This window comes from Babylonia areolata, chromosome 12, assembly GCF_041734735.1.
Source record: "Babylonia areolata isolate BAREFJ2019XMU chromosome 12, ASM4173473v1, whole genome shotgun sequence".
NCBI classification, from domain to species: Eukaryota; Metazoa; Mollusca; class Gastropoda; order Neogastropoda; family Buccinidae; genus Babylonia; species Babylonia areolata.
Window position 1 is genome coordinate 9,514,485 of NC_134887.1, and position 24,331 is coordinate 9,538,815.

Consider the following 24,331-nt stretch of genomic DNA (forward strand, 5'->3'; position numbering starts at 1 on the left):
AGAACCATGTATTTTCCACAGAGTTAAATCTTTATTGAGCTGTAGATAAATATAGTATACACTGTGCCAGATTTAAACAAGGGTCTGTTCACAACAAGTGATCCAAAAGCACATAAAATGGACACTGATTATGAGGGCAAAAGGCTTTTAGCCTATAGCCAAACATTTCTGTTATTCTGTGAAATCATGGGAAACAGACATGGGGAACATGGGGTTGACCCGGATGTTGTTTTAGCGCTCTAAATGGTTGCAAGTTCCGGTATATATTTCTATAATCGGTTTCGTTCTTTTTTTGTTTTTGTTTGTTGGTTGTTGTTTTTTGTTGTTGAATACTTGTTATTTTCCAATAAGTTTGCCATAAAATGCGGTTCAATCATCAAGGGAAATTATTGACACGTTTGCTGACAAAAAGACGCCAAATGATTCATCAGAACAGTGCAATCAGCCACAACAAATTGAAAGATTGGGAATGAATACAATCATCCTCGACACAAGAGCCAACCCTTCTTTCAATATTCAAGTCGAAAATATTCATCTGCACTCAGTTAAGATGGCATGAAATATGTTAGTTTTCCAAAGTTTAGGGATTGTGTAATCGGATTATATATATATATATATATATATATATATATATATATATATATATATATATATGTATGTATATATATATACATATTGCATAAACATTTTCAGATGATCTTTTTTCTGTATATATATGGATACTTATGTAGTTTTAATGTATGTTTTGTTTTGTCAATTGTTGGCCTCAATATTTTTTTCATTTGTTGTTGTTTTTTATGGTTTTTATTTTATTTTATTGTTTCTTATCTTAAACAAGGCACTGTATTATCTTACAATGTATTGAACAGCAATATAATCACTAATCAGACCGCATGCGCTGAAATGATCACGGAACGCATTAGTAGTTTGTTCCCCACCACAACACCCCACCATAAATTTCCTTTTCTATTCAGTGCCAACTCCCTCCCCTTTTGACCCCTGTCATTCCCAGTTTGGTAACGTAGGGTGATGAAATACAGAGAAGAATCAAGTCTATGATCCATCTCACTCGTTGACCTTACTTATTGTATCTTTAATTTTAATTCTCATGCGGATATTTGCTAAGTATGTCGACACGTTAATAACAGCTTTCCCTTGAAAGAAGACCATGCGTTTGGTCCTCCCTTCTCTTTTTACAGTAAGGTTTGGTAAAATGACGTTGAAGTGAAAAAGACCCATCATCCTATCAACTTCCTGTTTTTCATCCATTTTTCAGAGACAGAGCGAAGAGAGAAGGTACGGTTTTGCTTGATGTCCGTGTCTGGTCTGAAAGAATGAAAGGGCTACCATATAAATGGTTTGATGTTTTATTTTGGTTTAAAATTTAAAAAAAGGAAAAGACGCCCCCCCGAACGGCACAGTTTTGTTCATAATGTGGTTGCTACTGTTGACGCGGAGTACGATATCATGGCGTTTTTATCCCTTCGTCTTATGAACTTCGGGTACAGTATGTCGTTTATCGAGAAGTCTCGTTTTCACATGTGGTAACAGTAATAGTCATAGTAATTGGTTGTAGATGTGAATTTCCTACTTTGATATCCTAGATTCTTGGACATATTTCAATGAAACATTTCGTGCAGCGAAACCTTTCGTGCATATTTGGGCATGTTTGCGACTAGAAATGACAGCGAGTGTTTAATTCACCCATATGAACAGGAATTAGGCTTTAATGCTATCACCGCCTTTGTATCAGCCCTGCAAGGAAGCAAAGACACGAATCATCACTGTCACTGTCGCTTTCTCCGTTTTCGAGTTGAAAATCAGGATCGCCATTATCTACACTTGTTTCCGCAGTATCGTCAATTTCTTCGTCATTTTCACTGTCATCCGTAACGACAACATCTTCAAGTAAATCGTCTTCATTTTCTCAGTCTTCATCTTCATTTTCTGAACAGTACCTTCATCGAAAGAGCCATTCTGAACAACTTCTTGAAGCACTACTTAAGTGACATGACCGTCCGCCTCGTCTGTTGCGATGCCATCCTTGATAGCAAAATGCCTGGTCTTGAGTCCTTTGTTTCAAGTTGGGGATTCAACAGGATAACGCTAGGTCAGCAGAAACTGGTCTAAAAATAGGCGGATGATTGGTATGTGGAATTCCATGCGTTTTTCAGACTGTTGACAGGCAGTCTGTTTCAAAACAAAAATTGGCATGCAGATGCGTGCCGCGTGTTTAACTACAAATGGCGCTACCACTCAGATATGCGTGAGACGTGACCAGCGCAGCTTCGGCCTCCACGCATATATGCGTGGTACATTGTTTTAAAGTTAAAATGGCACAAAATGACCTGTAATGGCGCCTTATAAACATGGCATCATTTGTACAACCAGTTGCACACGTGGATAAAGCCGACAGACAGCTGCCTTTGGCTGCTCATCTTTCGTTTCCTGCATCATTCAGCCAGGTTTCAGTTACACACTAACACCCATACAGACATGTAACATTTTACATTTATGACCGTTTTTTCAAAGATCAGCTGAAAGAAACACCTTAACAGAGAGGCATGACAAAAAATAAACATGTTAACTGCACTTGTGTTTTATGAGCAGGCAGTTGTCTTAGTTGCAGCACAGACGTCAGATAGAGTTTACAGATTAAGCACTTATTCAATCAACTTTGTGTCTGTTTTCTTGAGGAAAAAGAGCTGAAAGCAGCAAATTAAAAAAAGAAAAAGAAAGACGAGTGTCATCAGGCAACAATATTAGGGTTTGGCATTATCTTTTCACATCATCTTTGTCCCTGATTTTGTCCCTAATTTTAGGGTCCTAAAATAGGAAATTGGAGACGCACTGTAATTAGAGCGGAAAAATGAGGTGGCAGAATGATTAAGATGCTTTTCTGCCAGTTCATCATTTTTGAGGGTCTGATCAAATCCTCCTCCTACTGAGATAAAGTTATCCTGATTCTGATTCTGTTCTTGCCCTTTTTCCAAAGTTCGACTGGAAAATTAGACATAACATATAATCATTCAAATGAAATTAAATGGTGGTCCTGTGTGCAGTATGCACTTGATGCACTGGAAAAGAAACTAGCATAGTAGTAACAATTGAACATGAATTATTTTCCTCTGTCAAAATTCTGTAGAAGAAATCCAATCTGAAACTAGTGAAAGGTTCTCAGATATACATGCTTGCTCTCAAGGCCTGACTAGTTTGTTGAGTTATGCTTCTGTCAGGGATCTGCCTTGCAGATGTGGTGTAGTGTATATATTATATGGAATTGTCCAAATGCAATGATGCTGGAATTGTCCAAATGCAGTGATGCCTTCTTGAGAAACTGCAACTTTCCAGAGGCATCAGCCAGTACGAAGTCAAATGTTGGCCAGTTAATGTTAATTTTTAGAAATATCATGTCAATATGAATGCCATATTATAAGTTGATTGATACTTTGAATCTGCATGCAAAGATAAACAAAAATAAAATATTTCAAACAAATTCCATTTGTATGTAAATCATTACACAGGCACTATGATGTTACTTTCAAAACATTATTTTTCTGTGTATTTTGTATGTGGCTGTGTGCGTCTGTATGTAACTATCTGATTGTCTATTCATCCGATGAATGTAAATCAAATGTGATGTGTAATTTATTAATAATAGATGACCAGTTTTGCTTTGTAGGGGTAAATGGAGCTCACTTTAGTTTCAGTCTATCCATTTCAGTGAATGAGTCATTTTTGATCGACCACAGTTAGTGAAATAGAGATGAAGGTCTGCACTGTTTCTATATTGAAAATTTTGTTCTGTTGCAGTAGTCCGTCATGGCAGATTTCGTTGAGAATGAGGCGGAAGAGTCTGACATGAGCTCAGAAGAGATGTCAGGCTCTGACATTGAAGCTGAAGCGATGCCTATAAAGAAAAAGAAGGAAAAGAAAAAGAAAGCTCGGGCACGGATTGAGGATGACGATGAGGATGATGATGAGGAGGAAGAAGGTAAATGGATGGTTGGAGTCTTTTCAGATTTTGAAAAATGCATCCGTGGAAGAATAAGTGTATATTTTTTAACAGATGTGATAAAATGCATTCAAGTCTGGAGCATCATATCTCAGTTATAAATGACTTTATTATAATTATGAGCTGAAATCTGTTTATTTCGAAAATTAATGATGTCTGCATTATTGAGAGTAGGACTCAAGGAGGAGCAATTAGAACATTTTCTTTGAATGATTGCTCAACTCTTTACTTTACTTGATGTTTGCATCAGAAACATTCCTGTCAAAGAATGATTATATAAAATCAGTGTCATTTTTTGTTTGTTTGTTTCATTTTTAAATCTTGATTACCAGACACTGAGATAGTTTTCAGCATATTTTGATATTTGATTTGTGAGAGAATTTTTCTGCCTGACTTATTTCTTAACTAGTTTATTAATAGTATTTGTTGTTCCCATTTTTCACTGCGTCAGCCTTTGCCTAAGGTTAAATAGCAATCACAATTACAATGGTTTTAGATTAACGAAGATGTATTTGTGACAGCTTATATTTTAGATTGTGATGTAGTCTGGTCGTAAAACGCTGTTGTGTTGTTGGTTTTTTAAACGGGGTTGATATATGCAGCGAATAGAAATTATCCTGTTAATTTGCATAGATCATTAGATGGTTGCTGTCAGAATGTGTTTTTTTTCTTCTCAAATAGCTGGAATGATAACTAGAGCCATTGAAATCTGCCTCTTTCAATGATCCAATGAAGGATTGAAAAAATTTGTTGCTTTATTTTATTTTTGATGTGTAGATATGTTTTGTTATTTGTTGACCTTATTTATAATGGATTTATTTTCTCTTTCTCCTTTGAACAGACCCTTCAGCAATAGATGAAGAAATGAAAGGTTTCATCATAAACAATGATGAGGTTGATGAAGAGGAAGAAGAAGGAGATGATAGTGGTGAAGAGGATGATGATGGGAAGAGAAAAAGAGATGACGACGACGACGAACTTGATGACAGGCTTGAGGATGATGACTATGATCTTCTCGAGGAAAACTTGGGTGTCAAAGTCAGTCGAAAGGTACTGTCATTGTCTTTTTTTTATCTTCTATACCTTTAAGAAATGTATAGATATTCAAAATCAAAATATTTCAGGGGATTCTTAGTGTGTTAAAGTTCATTCCAGAAATGTAAAATTTGTTTGTACAGTTTTATGAGTTTTCTTTTCATATCAGAAGTAGTTTTTTTATAAAAGCTTTGACAACAAGCCTAGGATGAAGAGTGAATTTTGATAATTTTTCTTTGTGGGCAGACTGACCTGAATTTACGAAAGTTCTCTTAAAAGAAAAGTTTTGAAGGAAATGGACTTGAACTGGCATTCCACCACCTTAGTATTTAAAATTTAAAAAAAATAAAAAATAAAAAAACCCACAAAGGAAGAATGATTATACTTGAGCCTTCATGAAATGATATTGTTGAGTGACATTGCGATTTTGAAGCAGTGGAGAAAAATAGTGTACCTTGTATTATACTACCTTTTCTGACAACACATATTTCTGTGTGGATTCAGGCTGTTTTCTCTGGAGAAAGCACACCACAACACTGCAGCACCACTCCTTTTATTTCTGTCAGCAAGTGTATAAATTTTGTTTTCTTATCAAAGTGGAATTTGTACAGAAGTTTGCGACAGGCAATTTTTTTTTTTTTTTTTTTTTTTTTTTTTTTTTGCTGTGGTGGGTTCCTTTACTTTACATGCATTGCAAACTTGGTCAAAAAAACAAAAATGCCAACAACAAGGGTATGACTTTTGTTTTCCAGCATCAGCGTAAACGCATCAGGGTGATGTCTGATGAAGGCAGTGACGACGAGGAGTCAGCTGCAGAGATTGATGGCAAACAAGCCATCAAGGAAACCCTGTTTGATGACGACGACGACGCTGGAGAAGATGTGTCAGCCACTCCGGCACGCGAGAGAGATGCCGAGGAAAGGAATGAGTTTGGCGATTTGGATGAAGAGGAGGAGTCTGGTACGTCAGTTTCAATTTTCAGTTTAGGTGTGAGTTGATCATGTGAGAGATCAGATTTATGTGTGTTTTGTGTTAGAAAGCAATGATGGATAGATTTATGTGTGTTTTGTGTTAGAAGGTAGTGATAGATCAGATTTATGTGTGTTTTGTGTTGGAAGGTAGTGTGAGGGTGGGTATGTATAGATCAAGTTGAAATGTGAATGTAGGCGTGAAGTTACTGTCGGTGTATGTGAGTGTTATATTGTTGAATAGGTCTGTCTCTGCTTGAGCATGGTATGATAAGATCAAGCGTTTGGGTAACGTTAAAAGAACTGGATGAGAATGTGTTCTATTACAAGTTGAGGTGTGTGTGTGTGTTTGCATTTGGTTTGGAAGGAAAATGAATCAAAATGTCTTGTTCATTGTCTTGAAGATTTTGTAAGTGGGGTTCCATATCCATACAGTTTATATATTTGATAAATTTCAAGAATGTCAGCGGCGCTTATGTCTGAGAAACTGATTAATTTGTTGAAACGTTTCAGACATTGACGACTTCATCGTGGATGATGAGGGCAGACCAATCAGCAAGGGGAAGAAAAAGAAACACATTATCCACAGTGACAAGTAAGTGGTGTTAAACTCTATAAACACAGAGAGCATACACAGGGTTTAAAAACAAAGTTGAGAACCACTTGGGAACTTGCAGAGTTTTCATCTTTAGGGCTTGGTGAAATGATGCTGAATTCTTGACAAGCAGCGGTGAATGCGCCATTCATAACCAAAGTTGTTTTCTTACACACTTACGTGTAGTGTTTTTTGCCCAATGAAAAACCACAGCTATGATTATAAACCCCTGAATAACTAACATTTTGGCTGAAACTTTTCATTTTTGAAACATGTTTTTCAAGCTGTCCATGGTACACATGTGCTTGAAACAGCAGTTTGTGTTTTCACCCATCCTTCCCAGCTCTTTACCTCACCCCTCCAGAACACAGTCACACATACTTACTCAGAGCAGGAAAAAAGATGGTTAAAGATTACTATTGCATTTTTAAAACAATGAAATAACGGAGCTGTGTACACAATGGCTTGATAAAAGGAACAGGGGACCCCAGACTACTCCTAACTGGACAACCAGAAATTTGGGTACTTCAGTTTTTTTGTTGTCAGTTTCAGTGGACTGTTGATAAATAAAGAACCCTTCCCCTCACACAGAGAGGTAGAATACACAGACACATGAATGAACATATGCATACAAATGTTCACACATTTCTTCTGATTGTACATTTGCAGACATCCATGCACGTTATATATTATTGCTATTCTTTTTCAGAGCATTGCAAGAGGCACAAGACATCTTTGGCGTGGACTTCAATTACGAAGAATTTGAAGGGTACAGCGATGGGGAAGAAGATTTTGATGATGAGGTAAAGCAGGTTTATCACCCTCCTCTGGTTTTTTTTGTTGTTGTTGTTGTTTTTAATACATTTAGATATTTACATTTTTATTATCATTGTGGATGGTCATATGAAGTGGCAGTGTATGTTGTTTTTTTCCTGAACAGTTACTGTTTAGACATGTGGCATTCAGGCCCTCTGTTTTATTGGGGGTTTTTGTCTTTGTATTTTTGCACTGAAAAAGTAGTTGGATAAGAGGAAGCACAGAGTGATTTTATTTCACAAAGAGTATTGAATACGAAAGCAGCACAGTCATATGCATATTTTTCTCAGTAAGTTTAAACTAAGGCTGACAACTTTCAGCTATTCCTGCTTTGCGATTGGAGCCATCTTGTGAACAGGTGAAGAAGGTAAATTCTGGGGTCGTTTACCTGTACACGAACTGGTGGAGAATGGTCAACAGCAAAGGCTGGTGATGTGTTTTTGTGTCTGATTTCTAAGAGTGTACATTAGTGTGGTTTGTTGTTTGCTATTTACCTTTCATAGTTCTTTTGCCTCCATAGATTTCCATTCTTAAGTGTTGTTCAAAACTGAGTTTGAATTTATGTTCGTGTTAAGCTTCAGATTTAGGTCTGTATTTACATAGAGTTTTTGTATGATAACCACCCAGTATCGCTTGTTATCTATGTGTTTAACCACCATTATTTTTTTTTCTTTTTATATACTGTTGATGCTTTTGTATGTTTGTCAGCTTCGTTTGTTATTGTTTACAGTATGAATGGACAAACCGTGAATGCAATGTGGGGTTCTGGACATGTTTTATATGTGAGGGTTGTCTGTATTCTTTTCAGTATGAAGACGATGAGATTGGGGAAGACGGAGAGCCTCGTGCTCGTGCTAAAAAGCAAAAGAAGCGGGCTACAAAGAAGAGCATCTTTGATGTAAGTTTGTTTTTGTTGTGTTGTTTTTTTGTTTGTTTGTTTGTTTTTTGTTGTTGTTTTTTTTGTCTCTTACCATTTTTTTAATCATCTCTTCTTCATTCGTGGGCTGCAACTCCCACGTTCACAGTATGGACATGAGTGCATAAGTGGGCTTTTATATGTATGACCGTTTTTATCCCGCTGTGTAGGCATTTTTTGTAATCTGAATATATTGTTAGAAACAATTTATGTAACAGATCTCAGTCATCCAAAACAATAAGATTTGAGGCATGGAAAGTCTGCTGAGTTTTACACTTGGTGCGAAGACTGCATTAGCCCAAGAGAGTTTAATTACACATACTTAACCGTGACCCAACTAGTGCAGACTCCGGCAGGGGTCTGGCATTCCTGTCCTTTGCAAACTACTATCCGCCTGTGCGGAGAAAACGAAACTATGGCTGAAGTAGGTAACCTCCCCTTTGTCCCACTGGCTAGCGCCCTCTTTTTCCAGCAGCCATTATGACTCCTGTTCCTGTGCTCTCCACACAGCTAAGTTTTTTCGTATTTTCTGTTTGTCTGTCGATTCGCATCCCCACCTAAAAATTCTGTGCTAGAAATTTACCCTTTTTTCTGTTGCTCTCTTTCTTTCTGCTTTTTTCTTCTTCTTTTTTTCACCATCGTCTGCTTTTCACTCTTTTCTGCTGTCTTATGATGTACTGTCTGTGCTGTATTGTTTTGGTGATAATGTAGTGATATTGGTAATACTGGGATGGGCACAGGCTGTCTATCCATTCCACAGTGTTATTTGCCTGTGTGGCATTTTTTGGTGTGTGTGGCTTTGAAGAATTTTTGTCCTTTTGCATGTTTTGTGTGTGTGTGTGTGAGTACATACAGCGAAAGCTAAAAAGCACCGCACACATTCGTCACTGAAGATAAACTTTTGACGTCAGTGTTTTTTAGCTGCACTTAGTACACATTATTTATATTAGCTGACGTTGCAGAGATTCGTCTGCTTTTCTTGCATGTAGTACCGTGTTTTGTTCAAACATGCATGCGACCTCTGTCTGTCATTTGGATATCGGTATATTTCACTATCACCATTGTTTTTTATCACACACACAGGCACGCAGTAACAGACACCACACATACATAGATTGACGCACAAACACGCAGATATGCACACACATTTTACCATTCCTCACATGCCTACACATATGCGCACGCATACACATACACTCACAAGTGTGCACACACAACACGCACACACACACACAGTATTTTATTAAAAGCAATACATTATTACATATGCACGTACACAAATACACACTCTTTCTCCCCATCCTTGCCTCTCTTTCACCACACACACAGGGTTGAATTGAACACACGCACACACAAACACACTTACACAGAGGCTTTCATTGATAACAATACACATGTATGCAGTCATGCACACATAAACTCTCTCTCTCTCTCTCTCATTTTGTTTGATGTTACAAAAACATCAAAATTGTTCCGACAAGTTCATTTTTGACCACACAGCATGGTCGCATGCTTTCCTGTCGTAACATTACCCAGATGCTGTAGACCTATTGATCACAAGGCTAGGGCAGTTGCTACTTATCTTGGTCTCACAGACATGCCTACTGTTACTGAGGGCCTGTATTTGTCCAGGAAAATTGATAAAATGGACAGGGTGTCCCAGAAATATGGATATTTGCTGCATGTCCCAGAAAATCCAACCGTAACATTTTTTCCCCCAAAGTATCTGGTGGGTACACGTGTACCCATAGATGGCTTTCCGACCATTGCTGAAGACCATCAAGACTTACGGAAATGTTGCTGAATATTACCGAAGCCACTTACTGAAAAGCAGGAACTGTCCGAACAGTACTAAAGCCATTTTGTGGAAGTCCGCTCGATTTCTGTCACCAGCGAAGTAACTTCGACAAGACCAATGCGCGTGTGGGTAAGCACCGACTTCTTGAACGCAGACAATCATTTGAAAGTGGAGGCATGATGGCATTGAAGAGAAAGACTGAAGACTTTGATGATCCTTCAAGCCCGATGAAAAAGCAAGTGAAGCGTCCACAGACCTTCAAGAAGGAAGGAAAGGAGACATACATGTTTTGCGACATCTGTGCTGCTGGCTTTTTTTCTTTTTTTTTTTTTTGTAAAATTGAGTGGCCGAGATGACTGCCGACGCCATATTGAAACAGATGAGCATATGTAAAACACAAAACTGCGGGAACTGAGTTCTCAGTTCCTGAAAATAGTACCCTGCCCCTGATTCTAATGTGTGTTGTTCCTTAAAATCAGATTTGGTGGTAGGCTTGCCTGGTCTCGCGTGATGATGCTCAGCTAATCACGTGTGTGTTTACATTAAAACCGCATTGAGTGGACCAGTCAGCATAATCATTTTACTGAACATGAGAACGTGTCTAAATCATGTTGTGTCTTGGTCAGTGTCGGTGCTCGGATAGAGAAAATGCACATTTGTTGATGTGGCTCTGAGTCTGAATGATCCTACCAAACCTGATTGTTCGGAATGTTCCTACAAACACTTGACAGGGCATCTCTACAAACAGCTAAGCACTAAGAGAGAAAGGGAAAGAAATGTCATGAATAAAGTAAATGATTGTCACTGTCAATGTTAGCCCTTTTATGTTGGTGAGTTTGTCATGTGTCGGTGCCTCCTCTTTTTTGTCTTTGGGACTTGGAGATTGGCATCTTTGCATGTGATTACTGACAATTAGCCCTAATGACTTGGTTAGTACAAGGGAGAAGATGACATGAAGAGTGTATTTGTGGAAGTGCCGTCACGTTCTACTGTAAACTGCAGTTCTACAACTGAGAAGTCCCAGGCCTGGGCAGTTCTGATTTTGAAACATGTGTGACAAGTTCTTTTCTTTTACAGGCATCTCAGTCGTAACATGTCCAAGTTTTCTTTGACAGACCATTTCTGGTCCAAGCCGGAGGAAAAGGCGACGGATTGATTGCCTGCACTTTGCCGTTGACCAAGACATGCCTGCTGCTACCTTCAAGACAAATTGTTTGGCCCATTTTGCCAGTACGGTTAAACAAACACTGACGAAGCCCACCGTTGCATCTCCTTCTGCCATCAGAGCAAAGTTGCTAACCGAGTTTGCTAGACTTGTTAAACAACCAGTAGCTGATATTGCCAAAACCGTTAAACAACCTCTGAATTCAACAACAGTTCCCATGCAGCCTTGTCCAGAGTGTGCCAGTCGTGAATTTCTCACCATTGCACAGTTCAACTCTCGGTCAGTTGGACAAACAGCAAAGCGCTCTGCAATTAAAAACTACATTCAAAAAAATGGATTTGGCATCTTCTGCATCACGGAGACCTGGCTGAAACCCAGTGGAGATGAGACCAAGTGCTATGACCTAACACCCCAGGGATACAAGACGCTATCATTTCCTCGAGGTTCGCGTGGTGGGGGCATTGCCTTCGTCATCAACGCATGCCTCTTCCCCTACTTGTCGAACCCCAGCTACAGTTTTCAGCACACTTCTTTTGAAGTGGCCCACCTGTCCGTGGGATTGCCACAACTCCATGTTCACCTGTTTTGCCTGTACCGGCCACCCCGCAACAGGAGGAATCCACATGCTGACTCGCACTTTTCTCCTGAGTTCCGCAAGTTGCTTGAATATTGCAACTTGCTGGAAGGCAGCATCCTTATTCTTGGTGATTTTAACATCCATGTGGACGATTCTACCAATCGTCTTGCTCAGGATTTGTCTGCCTTACTCAAGGAGTTTGGAATGGAACAGAAGGTGAGGTTCCCAACCCATCGAAAAGGCCACACCCTTGACCTGGTTGTGACAAGATCCCACGACCCTGTGCTCCAGTCCACGAGTGCTGATACCACCCTCAATGTGTCTGATCACTATTGCCTGGTGTCCCGGCTTCGTCTGGAGCAACCATGCTGTACTCAAGAACAAGTGGAGGCTGGGTACCCTGTCACTGTTGACAGCCCCCTGTCCACAGCTCACCTCCACTGTGCCAGACTTGATGGATTTCAGCAGCATCCATGTGCTGACTGGCCCAGCTTTCCACCCGGCAGTCTCCGTGACAGCCCCATTCCTGCTGCCTGGTACAAGGGGTGTACTTGGCAGCCTCCGCCTTCCATTTCTTCACTCGCTCCCCAGCTTTCAAGAGTCGGGCTTCAGTGTTGCCTAGCTGGGCCACAGGTATATAAATACTCAAGGTTGTAAATACCATCATTCAGCTTGGAAAAACATCTTTCTGCAAGTGCGTGCTGGAACGCGTTTTCTTCTTCTTCTTGGCTGTTCATCCTGATTGACATTCTCATCAGTTTCAGTTTCTCAGCAAGGTGTCACTGTGTTCAGACAAATCCGTATTCGCTACACCACATCTGCAAGGCAGCTTAGCAGGCCTTGGGTGTATGCTTATATATTTGTGTACCTATCAGAGTGGCTCTCTTCTCCAGGATTTTGCAAGAGAACAACCCTTTTGTTCTGTGGGGTCTTTTTCAGTGCGTCAAGTGTGTGCAGCAAGGGGGCCTTATTTTATCATCTCATCCGAATGACTAGACATTCTGTTTGATTTTTCCAGTCAAACTTACGAGAAAGGGTGAGAGAAGGAATCAACCCAAACCCAGTCCCTAGCAGATGAGTGTCTTACCATTCTGCCACCTTCCTCTTCATCATCTGTATATTTCACCATACTGCCACCTGCCTCATCATCTGTATTTCAGCATACTGCCACCTGCCTCATCATCTGTGTATTTCACCATACTGCCACCTGCCTGATCATCTGTGTATTTCACCATACTGCCACCTGCCTCATCATCTGTATTTCACCATACTGCCACCTGCCTCATCATCTGTGGATTTCCTGCACTTTGAACGTGAAGAGAGTGCACTTGTAATTCATTGTTATTTGAAGGGAACTAGTGGATCAACACACTCTCTGCAAACCATCCATGTGTCACTGCCTACTAAAACAAGACATGATCATCTGTTCCCTTGTGTCTTCCTTTCTCTCTGAAGGTTTTCTGACTTAGCCCGAAACAAAACGATTTCCATTCCTTTAACAGCCTGCAGATCAGGGAGGGAAAGCCTCAAAGGTAAGTTTCAGCATTGATGACACAGTGTAAGCAGGCAGCAGCAGTTGAAGTGGACTGTGTATGGTGGACTTCTCATGGGAGGATAATCAAGACTAAAGGCATGGATATCTCATGGGCACATAATCAAGACTGAAGGCAAAGGAACATGCGTTTTTGTTCTGACATATGGAACACGAGTGTTTGGACTTTGGTTTGAGTGAAGATGGGAGCTGCCCTAACAGTACACACGGGGAGTCTGAGACGTGACAAGGAGTGCTGTATGCTGATTGGTGAAAGCTTGTACTCTGTGTGTGATTGGAGAAGCCATTGAAAAATGTTCAAGCAATTTACTGACACATTGGTCAGAGCCAGTGAGTGATGATAGACTTAACACAATGGTCTGCGCGTTAAATGTAAAGGTTCAGTACCGTGAAAAGCACATCAGAATTGACAGCTGTTTTGGATTTCATTTCATATGAGATGATGCATTTATGTCCACCTGTCTGCATACTGCTCTGTGGTCATTGGGCATGAAACTCTAGTGGGTCACCAGTCTGATAGCATGTAACATTTATTTGACATGCAGCATTTATTAACTTTTTTTTCTCCTTTTTTTTTCCCCAGGTGTTTGAGCCAAGTGAGCTGGAGAGGGGTCATTTCACAGAAACCGACAATGAGATCAGGACCACGGACGTTCCTGAACGTTTCCAGGTAATTTGAATGTTGATGTGCAGCCTCTTTGCTGTTATTAATGACGTTATTCTGTTCTTATCGCCTCGGAATGTTGAGGAAATTCCGTGATGCAAGGCTGGTGATGATCCATCAGCAATGTATTAACCAGTCTGTCTTTGAATGCCTGGGATTTCTGAGTACCTGCACAAATGCTTTACTTCTCATTCTGTATGTTTGAGTCCAGTCATCAGTTCCACCCCTTCCTTTTCGTTTAAACGCAATATTTTTTAAAAATTTCATTAAACTAAATGTATTTCACGTTACCTACATATAAAAAGTAATTTTAATTTTATTTAAATTTTAGATTTCATGGGCTGTGAATGACTTTAGGTTCTGATTTAACTTTGTTGATATTGAACTGAAATCTTTTTTTCTTCTTCTTGTTTTTCTTTAATCACTAAAGCAAAAACAAGTTTCTGGTCGACTCCATTTTTTGTTTTATATTAGATTTTTATTACTGTTTTTACATGCCCACAATTTTTTTTTGGGGGGGTGTTTCAGCTTCGTCAGATCCCACTGGTGAGCACAGCAGAGCATGAGCTGGAGGAGGAGGCTGACTGGATCTACAAGCAGGCCTTTGCCACGCCCACCATCACTGCACAGGTAGGACACGCTTATGCACAGTTTGTGCCTTAGCATGGAAGTCTGGAACAGTCTTATAATGATGTGAGAACCATTTCCAGGGCAGGATCAGGTCTTGGAGAGGAACGTTACACCAGCAGAATGAATGGTTTAAGATGGGAAATTTTGTTGGGGGTGAGAATGGCAACATCAGTTTTGTTACAAAATGCTTCAGTATGAAAGAAACTAGAAGTGATGTGTTTTTCAGTGAAGACTTTATTAGTGCTTTCATTTTTTGTTGAGGGCTCATTTTGACCTGATAGCTTTAGCGAAGATTCTGTCAGGCACACCCACTTACTTGACTCTAGAATTTATCAACTAATTTGAAGCTCATGTAATCTTGGGGTGAGAACAAAGTTTAGCAATGATATAGGCTTTTCAGTGCTGGAAAAAAGAAAAAGAAAAGATTTATTGGGAGTATATATAACATTAGACTTTTTTAATGCTGGAAATTTATTGGGAGTAAACATGATAGAGCTACAAACCGACCATTGCGATTGTATGGGTGTCAGCTGACCTGCTCTCAAGATTATTCTTTCTTAGATTGCTTACAAAGATTGGTGAATTTTGTTGTCGTTCATTTCTGTGGAAGGTGACTTGTCACTATATACAGTCCTGGAATCATTTTTCAGAGTGTCAAATGCAAATATCTCCATAGCTGTGCAAAGATGTTTTCGTATGAGCATAACCTTAAATAAAGTGTTCTCGAAAAACAGCTTAGATGCATGATGTTTCTGAACGCGTTTCAGGCAGTGTGGTGTCTGTTTAGAACAGCAGGTGCGCTGTGCATGGTCTGAACAGCTTATGTTGGCTCTGTTGTTGCAGTCTTACATTGACCAGGACCAGACAGCTCAGTACAACTACTCAGGCCGACGTGGAACCAGCATGATCAACAAGATCAAGGAAGCCATCAACTTCATGCGCAATCAGCGCCTAGAGGTATTCCACCCCACTCCCGCACCCCCATACACACGCAATGCACCCCTGGCGTAGAAAGTGAAATAAAATGTACAAAGTAAACAAGAAAGAACGCTGCTGACATATCAGTCAGGGTATGGAAGCATGAACATAACCAGCATGCACAGCACCGAAAAAGGAGAAAGTCTTCAGAAATTGCAAGGTTAAAACTGATCATACACATGACAGCCCATTTATAGGTTTGAGTGAACATGGGAATTGTAGCCCCACAAACACTGGATTAGTTTCTTACTGGAAAATGTTATACTCCATTCTTTCTAGTTTGCTTTTGAAAAGGAGAGACTGAAAAGGAAGACGTGAATTTCATTGGATGTGTAGGCAGTGGACCCTTGAGAAGACGTGTGTATGCCCCTTTTCAGAGTGGCTGTATCGTTGAGAGGTTTTACATAGCTTCCGTCTGTGTACAGGTGCCATTCATTGCCTTCTACCGCAAGGAATACGTGGAACCGGAACTGAACATCCGTGATCTGTGGAAAATATATCACTGGGATGAAAAGGTGTGTGAAATTTGTTCCTTTACAGGAGTTACGCTGTGTATGTATGTGTGTAGGTAATTTGTTTGAAATTATGCTACGTAAATTTTCCAGACACCTACTAGACACTGCCAGGAGTCTGATTGACAGAGGGAGTCCTTTGTCTAAACCCGTAAAGAATATACATGTGAAGATAGGAAAATCGAAAGATGTTTGTGAGTGTAGATTCACTTAGGCAGGCAGTTTGAGTGTTTAGATATGGCCCAGGATACCCTCTTTCTCACTTACAGGCAGTCGCGCACTTGGGCTTTGTCAGCTTCTCCCCTTGTCCTCAGTTGATTAGATGTTGGATTTCTTATCCAGTGTTCCCTGGTGATCATGATTTGAGGCCCTGTTTAAACTTTGTGAGTGTGTCCTTGGGAAAGGCATTTCCACTTTCCTCACTCTTCCCAGGTGTGAATTGGGACCTACCTTCGGTTGGGGAAGGTTGAAACAGCAGAAGATGGTTTAGACCCTGTCTTCCTGTGCCAAGCCCTAAATTGACTTCTCTTATGGTTGCATGAAGCAGTGGGACCTTTTAATTTCTTGTCTGGGTACATGGTATCCGGACTGGAAGACTCAGGCCTGCGTTAATCAAATTGAACAGATGGTACATGTGGTGTGCATGTTATATGCAGCAAACATCAAGCAAGTTTGTCTGCTCTGTCAGAACAGCTCTTATCTTAAAGTTACCAGTCATCCTGTTGCATAACTGACTGGACTTTGGTCAGATTGCACTAGGGGTTTATCGACTGATGAATGCTGTTTCCTTGTTGCAGTGGACTCAGCTGACGACGCGAAGGAAGAACCTGACCCGCTTGTTTGAGAAGATGCAGATGTATCTGGGGGAGCTGCTTGGCAGTGAGACTGAAGGACTGGGCAGAAACATCCGCCCTCTGACTGAGCAGGATATGGACAGGTAAGATGATGGCGACAGTGGGTCATAGCCATTTAACAATGAATTGGTAAAGAAGTCACGCCCCTGGAAAGACAGACTGGTTTTTGCTTTATAAGGGGTTGGGGGGTGGATTAGGGGGTGTCTCTAGAGGTGAGAAAAAGGTCAGGTGAGATTCATTGATCCGAATTTAAAGTCCGCATTTCAGCATCATGATTTGTCCTTAGGAAACTCACTTTATTCCTCACTCCACTCTGGTTTGTACCTGACTTCGGTAGGGGAAAGTTTAAAATGTTGGAAACGAAGATTGTGCCCTGTCAGTGCCAAGCCATAGACAGTGAATATGAAATCACTGCCACAGTGACTGTAAAAAAGCTGCAAGGCCTTTCATTTTTAACAGTGACAAACAGAGGGACATGTGTGTACAGTTATTCACATGGTTGAGTGGCATGTACCAACGCATTCAAACAAATCACACAGCGAATGGGTGACTTCTTTTTGATTGTATTTCTGCAGCTCCAGGTTGGGGATTGACTTATAATTACAACAGTTTGTTGCTATCATTCCTGGGGCTTTTGAGTTCGTGCTTTGTATCACCCACATGTTGACGCTTGTCTTTTGAAATCCTCCAGAGTGAAGAACGTCCAAACGATGGAAGAGATGCGTGACGTTTACCAGCACTTCCTGCTGTACTATGGCCATGAGATTCCGGCCATGCGTAATGCGGAGAAGAAGCGGAGGGCAGAGGAGCTGGCTGAAAAAGCCCCGGGGGAAGAGGCGAACGCGGAGCCGGAGCCCCGCGAAAACCTCACCAAGCAGGCCACCCGGCGCAGCGGCTACTCTATCTGCCTGAACGCCAAGCTTGGTCAGTTCTTTTTCTCTTCTGGCTGCCTAGCTCTCACAAGATTTTGCGGACTGACTTAGCTACCTTGTGGTGTTTTTTTTTTATGTGGTTGAAATTGCAGTAAAAATCAGACGGTCTTTTTTTGGAACACAGCTTCTTTCTTATTTATCGTTTAATGGCTGTAACCCACTGGCACATCATCGGACCTCTCCATAAACTTGCTGCCATGTGTTTTATAATGTCATTGAGATTTTGAGCAGTTTGGTGTGATAAAGACGTAATGTGTTACATGTTTTTTGCAGATGAAATTGCTGGGCAGTTTGGTCTGTAGGTGTTTTTGTTTTGCATGTTTTTGTTTCAGACAACATTACTTGGCAGTTTGGTCTGTCGAAGACATGATTGTTTCTGACAGTATGCTCGGCAGTTTGGTCTGATGAAGACATGTGTTAACATGTGTTTGTTTCAGATGACATTGCCCGGCAGTTTGGTCTGATGAAGACATGTGTTAACATGTGTTTGTTTCAGATGACATTGCCCGGCAGTTTGGTCTGATGAAGACGTGTTAACATGTGTTTGTTTCAGATGACATTGCCTGGCAGTTTGGTCTGATGAAGACATGTGTTAACATGTTTTTGTTTCAGATGACATTGCCTGGTAGTTTGGTCTGATGAAGACATGTGTTAACATGTTTTTGTTTCAGATGACATTGCCTGGCAGTTTGGTCTGATGAAGACATGTGTTAACATGTTTTTGTTTCAGACGACATTGCCCGGCAGTTTGGTCTGATGAAGACATGTGTTAACATGTTTTTGTTTCAGACGACATTGCCCGGCAGTTTGGTCTTATGAAGACATGTGTTAACATGTTTTTGTTTCAGACGACATTGCCCGGCAGTTTGGTCTTATGAAGACATGTGTTAACATGTTTTTGTTTCAGACGACATTGCCCGGCAGTTTGGTCTGAAGCCATCAGAGGTGGGTGAGAACCTGAGGGACAACTACCAGCGTCATGACGTGCAGCAGTGCCCTGTGGAGCCCGGGGAGCTTGCCAAGGACTACGTCTGCCCGTGAGTGGGGGAAGAAACTTAACTTGGGGTGTGTCTGGAAGTTCAAGGGTTTTTGTCCTGGCTCAAGGAGAATCAATAGGTGGCACTTTGGAGTTCTTTTTGGACCAAGCTTTTATGTTCAAAATATCCGTGTTACCAGTGCAGACACTTTGGAATTCTATTGGACTAAGCTTTCACATTCAAACTACCAGCCTTATCAACAGGGATACTTTGGAGTTCTTTTGGACGAAGCTTTCATGTTCAAAATATCAGCGTTATCAATGGGGACTCTCTGCAGTGCTTTTGGACTAAGCTTTCACATTCAAAATATCAGCGTTATCAGTGGGGACTCTTTGGAATTCTTTTGGACTAAGAGCTCATGTTCAAAATATCGGCGTTATCAGTGCAAACCCTTTGGAACTCTTTTGGACTAAGCTTAACTTATTCCACTCCAGTTACAAGTTGACTCATACCATGATTACTTCCCCTGTGGACCAGGTTGGAGTATTCTCATATCAACATTCTTTCCAATTTTCATTTATTCTTGTTTGGCACTGTTGGCATTCTAAACTGAACCATTTATGGATTCAGGAAGCATGAAAACAAAGCTTTGTTTGACCAATAAAATCAACAATTCTTCATCGATTGTCGCCGTTTTAATGGATATGTTTTTTTCTGCTATGGTCTCATGTAGTGCTGGTGCAGCGAGAGCTGTAGCAGGCATGTGACTGTGGGGCAGAATGAGTTAAAGAAAAGTGACCAACAACCTGTCCTGTAAGCTCCTCCTCACCTCCATGAGGTGACAAGCCCTTAGGTCATGACCAGCGTACTGGTCAGCAAGGTGACCAACAACCTGTCCTGTAAGCTCCTCCTCACCTCCGTGAGGTGACAAGCCCTTAACTCGTGATGAGCGTACTGGTCAGCAAGGTGACCAACAACCTGTCCTGTAAGCTCCTCCTCACCTCCGTGAGGTGACAAGCCCTTAACCCGTGACAAGCGTACTGGTCAGCAAGATGACCAACAACCTGTCCTGTGAGCTCCTCACTTCATGAGGTGACAAGCCCTTAACTCATGACCAGCGTACTGGTCAGCAAGGTGACCAACAACCTGTCCTGTAAGCTCCTCCTCACCTCCGTGAGGTGACTCGCCTTTAACTGGTCAGCAGCAGTCGAGAGGTGAAAGGAAAAAAACAACAACTAGTAACTCATAAAATGTTATGTGCTTGCAGGCAGTTCAACAGCGAGCAAGACGTGCTGGAGGCAGTGCGATATATGGTGGCCCTGCAGATTTCCCATGACCCCCTGGTGCGTCAGGCTGTGCGGCAGACCTACTACGAGCGTGCCAAACTGAAAGTGCAGCCAACAAAGAAGGGCTTGAAGGTAGGTGGTCCTAGCGCACTTGCTTGCCGTACACACATGATTATACACACTCACTCGCAGTCACTTAGCATCACGCACATGCACATGCAGACAACATGAGTGCCATGACAGAATGTGTGAAAACTGCCTGCTGGTCTGCTTATTTCTTCAGTGTTTTGTTTCCAGGCAAACTTTTTTTTTTCTTCTACATCTGGACTTTGTAATAGACATTTTGAATCAGTTGTGATGGGTTTGCATACAGGAAATATAATACTTACTTAACTTTATCATCATGATTATCAGTATTGCAGAAAATAGACTGGAAGAGATAAAGAAAAGAAGTGGCATATCCATCATTTGATTTCAGTGTTTCTGCTGGTTTCTTGCTTCTTGCTTGTAGACCGAGGGTGGCTCCATGATAGAGTCGGTCAGGCTTTGGACTTGTGATCCAGTGTTCACCAGTGATCAGTTCGAGGGCCCATTTTAGCTTGGTGTTGGGAAAGGCCGTTTAATCTGATTTCACTCACTTCACACAGATGTTAACGGCTACCCAACTTGGTGGTGGGGAAGGTTAAAATGAAGGCAGGAGAGGATTGGGTGCTACCTTCCAATGCTGGGGCCTTTAACCTTTTTACTGTAGTCAGCTAAGTAGTGAGCTGGCTGACTGAACTCATACCAAGACTAGGACTTGAATATATATATCTCTGTTTTTCAGATGATTGACGAAGGTCATGCCTGCTACCCAATGAAGTACATGAGGAACAAGCCCGTGAAGGATCTCAAAGATGAGCAGTTCCTCAAGCTTGTGCAGGTAAGTTGAAGTTGTCTGTGTGTGTGCGTGTTTGTGAGAGAGAGAGAGAGGGTGGGGAGGATAATGCATGCCTGTATACTTGGTGAATCTTTCTTGTATCAGGGCTAGAATTACCCTGATATATGTACACACATACACACAAAAGCACACTGAAGTGTGCGCACACACTTACACACACACCCACACACACATACACACACACACACACACACACACACACACACACAGGTAGTTCACTGTTCAATTTTATTCTTGTTTGTGTTCAATAATGTGCTTTCAGGCCGAAACTGATGGCTTGGTGGAGATATCAGTTTCCATTGACGAGGAAGAGCCAAGCGCCAACACCACATCCTACTTTGAAGAAGTCCGACAACTGTACTACAGGGTACTGTCTGATTAACACTAATGATAATTATTATTGTAATAGTAATTAAAAAAAAAAAAAGAATATTTATAGCACTGGATAAAATAATGATTTGTTAAAAGAGATAATGCCCCCTGAACGAATCTTCATGACAGGGATGCAGGCTACTCAAAATGTCAAAAGTCTATTTCATCTGGGTTCTTGACATTTTAATGTTTGGGCCTTTTGGTAAACAAACAGTTAAGAGGGGTAACTCTTTATATATACCAGATACACAACTTCAAGTGGATGCTGCTTATGCAACTGATTCAGCTAGCACAAAGGTAAATAAAAGGTACATTGGAACAAACCCAGATACTTCGTCTTTAGGTGTTTAAAAAAAATTTTTTTTTTTTTTTTTCCTTCCATTGACCCGCCCCCTCCTCCCCAATAAAATACTCATTGTTTCTGTTGGCGATGAAGCACAGCCACAAAATGTTCCAGCTGATACCTGAATTCTTGGGCTGCAACTCCCACGTTTACTCATATGTACACGAGTGGGCTTTTATGTGCCTGACCGTTTTTACCCCGCCATGTTGGCAGCCATACTCTGTTTTCGGGGGTGTGCACACTGGGTATGTTCTTATTTCCATAACCCGCCAAGCGCTGTCATGGATTACAGGATCTTTAGCCTGTGTATTTGATCTTTTGCTTGCGTATACACACGAAGGGGTTTCAGTCTCAAGCAGGTCTGCACATGCTGACCTGGGAGATAGGAAAAATCTCCACCCTTTACTCACCAGGACTGTTACCATAATTTGAACCCTTGACCCTCAGAATTAAGATATCAAATAAAATAACTGTGAGGTTTGTTGGTGTGTGTGTGACAAAACAGGTAATAACTGTGATGTGTTGTGGTGTGTGGCAGGACAAATAATAACTGTGGTGTGTGTGTGACAGGACGAATAATAACTCGTGTGTGTGTGGCAGGACAAATAATAACTGGTGTGTGTGTGTGTGTGACAGGACGAATAATAACTGGTGTGCATGTGGCAGGACAAATAATAACTGGTGTGTGTGTGTGACAGGACGAATAATAACTGGTGTGCGTGTGGCAGGACAAATAATAACTGGTGTGTGTGTGTGCGTGTATATGTGACAGGACAAATAATAACTGGTGTGCGTGTGGCAGGACAAATAATAACTGGTGTCTGTGTGTGTGTGTGTGTGTGTGTGACAGGACAAATAATAACTGTGGTGTGTGTGTGTGGCAGGACAAATAATAACTGGTGTGTGTGTGTGTGACAGGACGAATAATAACTGGTGTGCATGTGGCAGGACAAATAATAACTTTGTGTGTGTGTGTGACAGGACGAATAATAACTGGTGTGCGTGTGGCAGGACAAATAATAACTGGTGTGTGTGTGTGTGACAGGACAAATAATAACTGGTGTGCGTGTGGCAGGACAAATAATAACTGGTGTCTGTGTGTGTGTGTGTGTGACAGGACAAATAATAACTGGTGTGTGTGTGTGGCAGGACAAATAATAACTGGTGTGTGTGTGACACTGACAGGACAAATAATAACTGGTGTGTGTGTGTGTGACAGGACAGATAATAACTGGTGTGTGTGTGTGTGTGGCAGGACAAATAACTGGTGTGTGTGTGTGTGGCAGGACAAATAATAACTGGTGTGTGTGTGTGTGTGGCAGGACAAATGATAACTGGTGTGTGTGTGTGTGTGGCAGGACAAATAATAACTGGTGTGTGTGTGTGACAGGACGAATAATAACTGTGGTGAGTGTGTGTGTGTGTGTGGCAGGATGAGTTCAGCCACCTGGTGCAGCAGTGGAACATTCAGCGAAGCGAGGCGCTGAAGCGTGCCCTGGAGAAGGTGCTGTACCCACAGATGGAGAAGGAGCTCCGGGAGAAGATGGTGGCTGAGGCCAAGGAAGGCATCCTGGCTGTGAGTTTGGGGGCTGTGTCAATTGGGTTGGACGGTGGGGGGGGGACTGTGGGTGTGGGTGAATGTGCGTGTGTGTGGGAGGGTGGGGTCTGTGTGGGTGTACATTAGAGTGTGAGTGTGTGGTAGGGTGTGTTTTTCGCTTTATAAAATGCAAAAAAAAAAAACAACAAAAAAACATCAAAATAGAGCCAAAATGTGCCGAGAAATTGCTTTGAACACTCATCAAAACTTGTGGGAGGGTGGGGGCTCTGTGTATGTGTGAGTGAGAGTGTTTGGGAGGGTGGGTTGTGTGTGAGGTTGAGTGTGTGTAAGTATATATGCGTGTGAGTGGGGCCGTGTCGGTTTGGGGGTGTATATACATATGTCTGTGTGTGGGCGGGGGTGGGAGGGGTTCTGGTCCAGTATTTTGCACAATTTTTCCTTTAAATCATTTGAGTATTTCTGCTTGTTTTTAGCAGTTCTGCCTGGGTTTTATGTCATATAAGATTCTTCAGAATCTTTCTAGATATGTCAGTAATAGAACTATGTTGTGTGTTGCAGGCATGCAGTCGTAAGCTGTACGGCTGGCTCAAGATCGCTCCGTACCAGCCAGAGCAGCAGCTGGATGACGATTATGACGACGATGACATCAGCAACGGTGTTCGTGTCCTGGGCATCTCTTACTCCGAGAACAAGTGAGTGTGGACGTTGTGTTAGTTGGCATCGCTCTGGGAACAACTCGTCAGTGTGCGCATGTTGCCAAGAAAGGACACAGGGAGATACAACACCAAAGTGCAACTCGCAGGGTTTAGAACAGGTCATGGAGAAATGAAAGGGTGTATGAAGTTAAA

General features: G+C 41.4%; 1 protein-coding gene across 2 annotated transcripts in view; it reads left to right on the plus strand.

Annotated features, from left to right (window-relative positions):
* Positions 1-1,247: 1,247 nt before the first annotated feature.
* The window catches only part of LOC143288378 (transcription elongation factor SPT6-like), a 51,488-nt gene continuing 28,404 nt past the window's right edge, over positions 1,248-24,331 (plus strand). The window contains exons 1-19 of one of the 2 annotated variants that reach the window (XM_076596778.1): positions 1,248-1,296; positions 3,814-3,994; positions 4,857-5,065; positions 5,803-6,010; positions 6,532-6,613; positions 7,323-7,416; positions 8,238-8,327; positions 14,021-14,107; positions 14,630-14,731; positions 15,575-15,688; positions 16,135-16,224; positions 17,019-17,158; positions 17,767-17,999; positions 18,915-19,044; positions 20,252-20,402; positions 21,097-21,192; positions 21,473-21,577; positions 23,358-23,501; positions 24,042-24,175. In XM_076596778.1, coding sequence (XP_076452893.1) covers positions 3,823-3,994; positions 4,857-5,065; positions 5,803-6,010; positions 6,532-6,613; positions 7,323-7,416; positions 8,238-8,327; positions 14,021-14,107; positions 14,630-14,731; positions 15,575-15,688; positions 16,135-16,224; positions 17,019-17,158; positions 17,767-17,999; positions 18,915-19,044; positions 20,252-20,402; positions 21,097-21,192; positions 21,473-21,577; positions 23,358-23,501; positions 24,042-24,175 — 2,381 coding nt within the window. In that variant the 5' untranslated portion in view covers positions 1,248-1,296; positions 3,814-3,822. Of the gene's footprint in view, positions 1,297-1,481; positions 1,503-3,813; positions 3,995-4,856; positions 5,066-5,802; positions 6,011-6,531; positions 6,614-7,322; positions 7,417-8,237; positions 8,328-14,020; positions 14,108-14,629; positions 14,732-15,574; positions 15,689-16,134; positions 16,225-17,018; positions 17,159-17,766; positions 18,000-18,914; positions 19,045-20,251; positions 20,403-21,096; positions 21,193-21,472; positions 21,578-23,357; positions 23,502-24,041; positions 24,176-24,331 lie in introns of those variants that run through there. The other variant, XM_076596779.1, reaches the window with a different exon arrangement.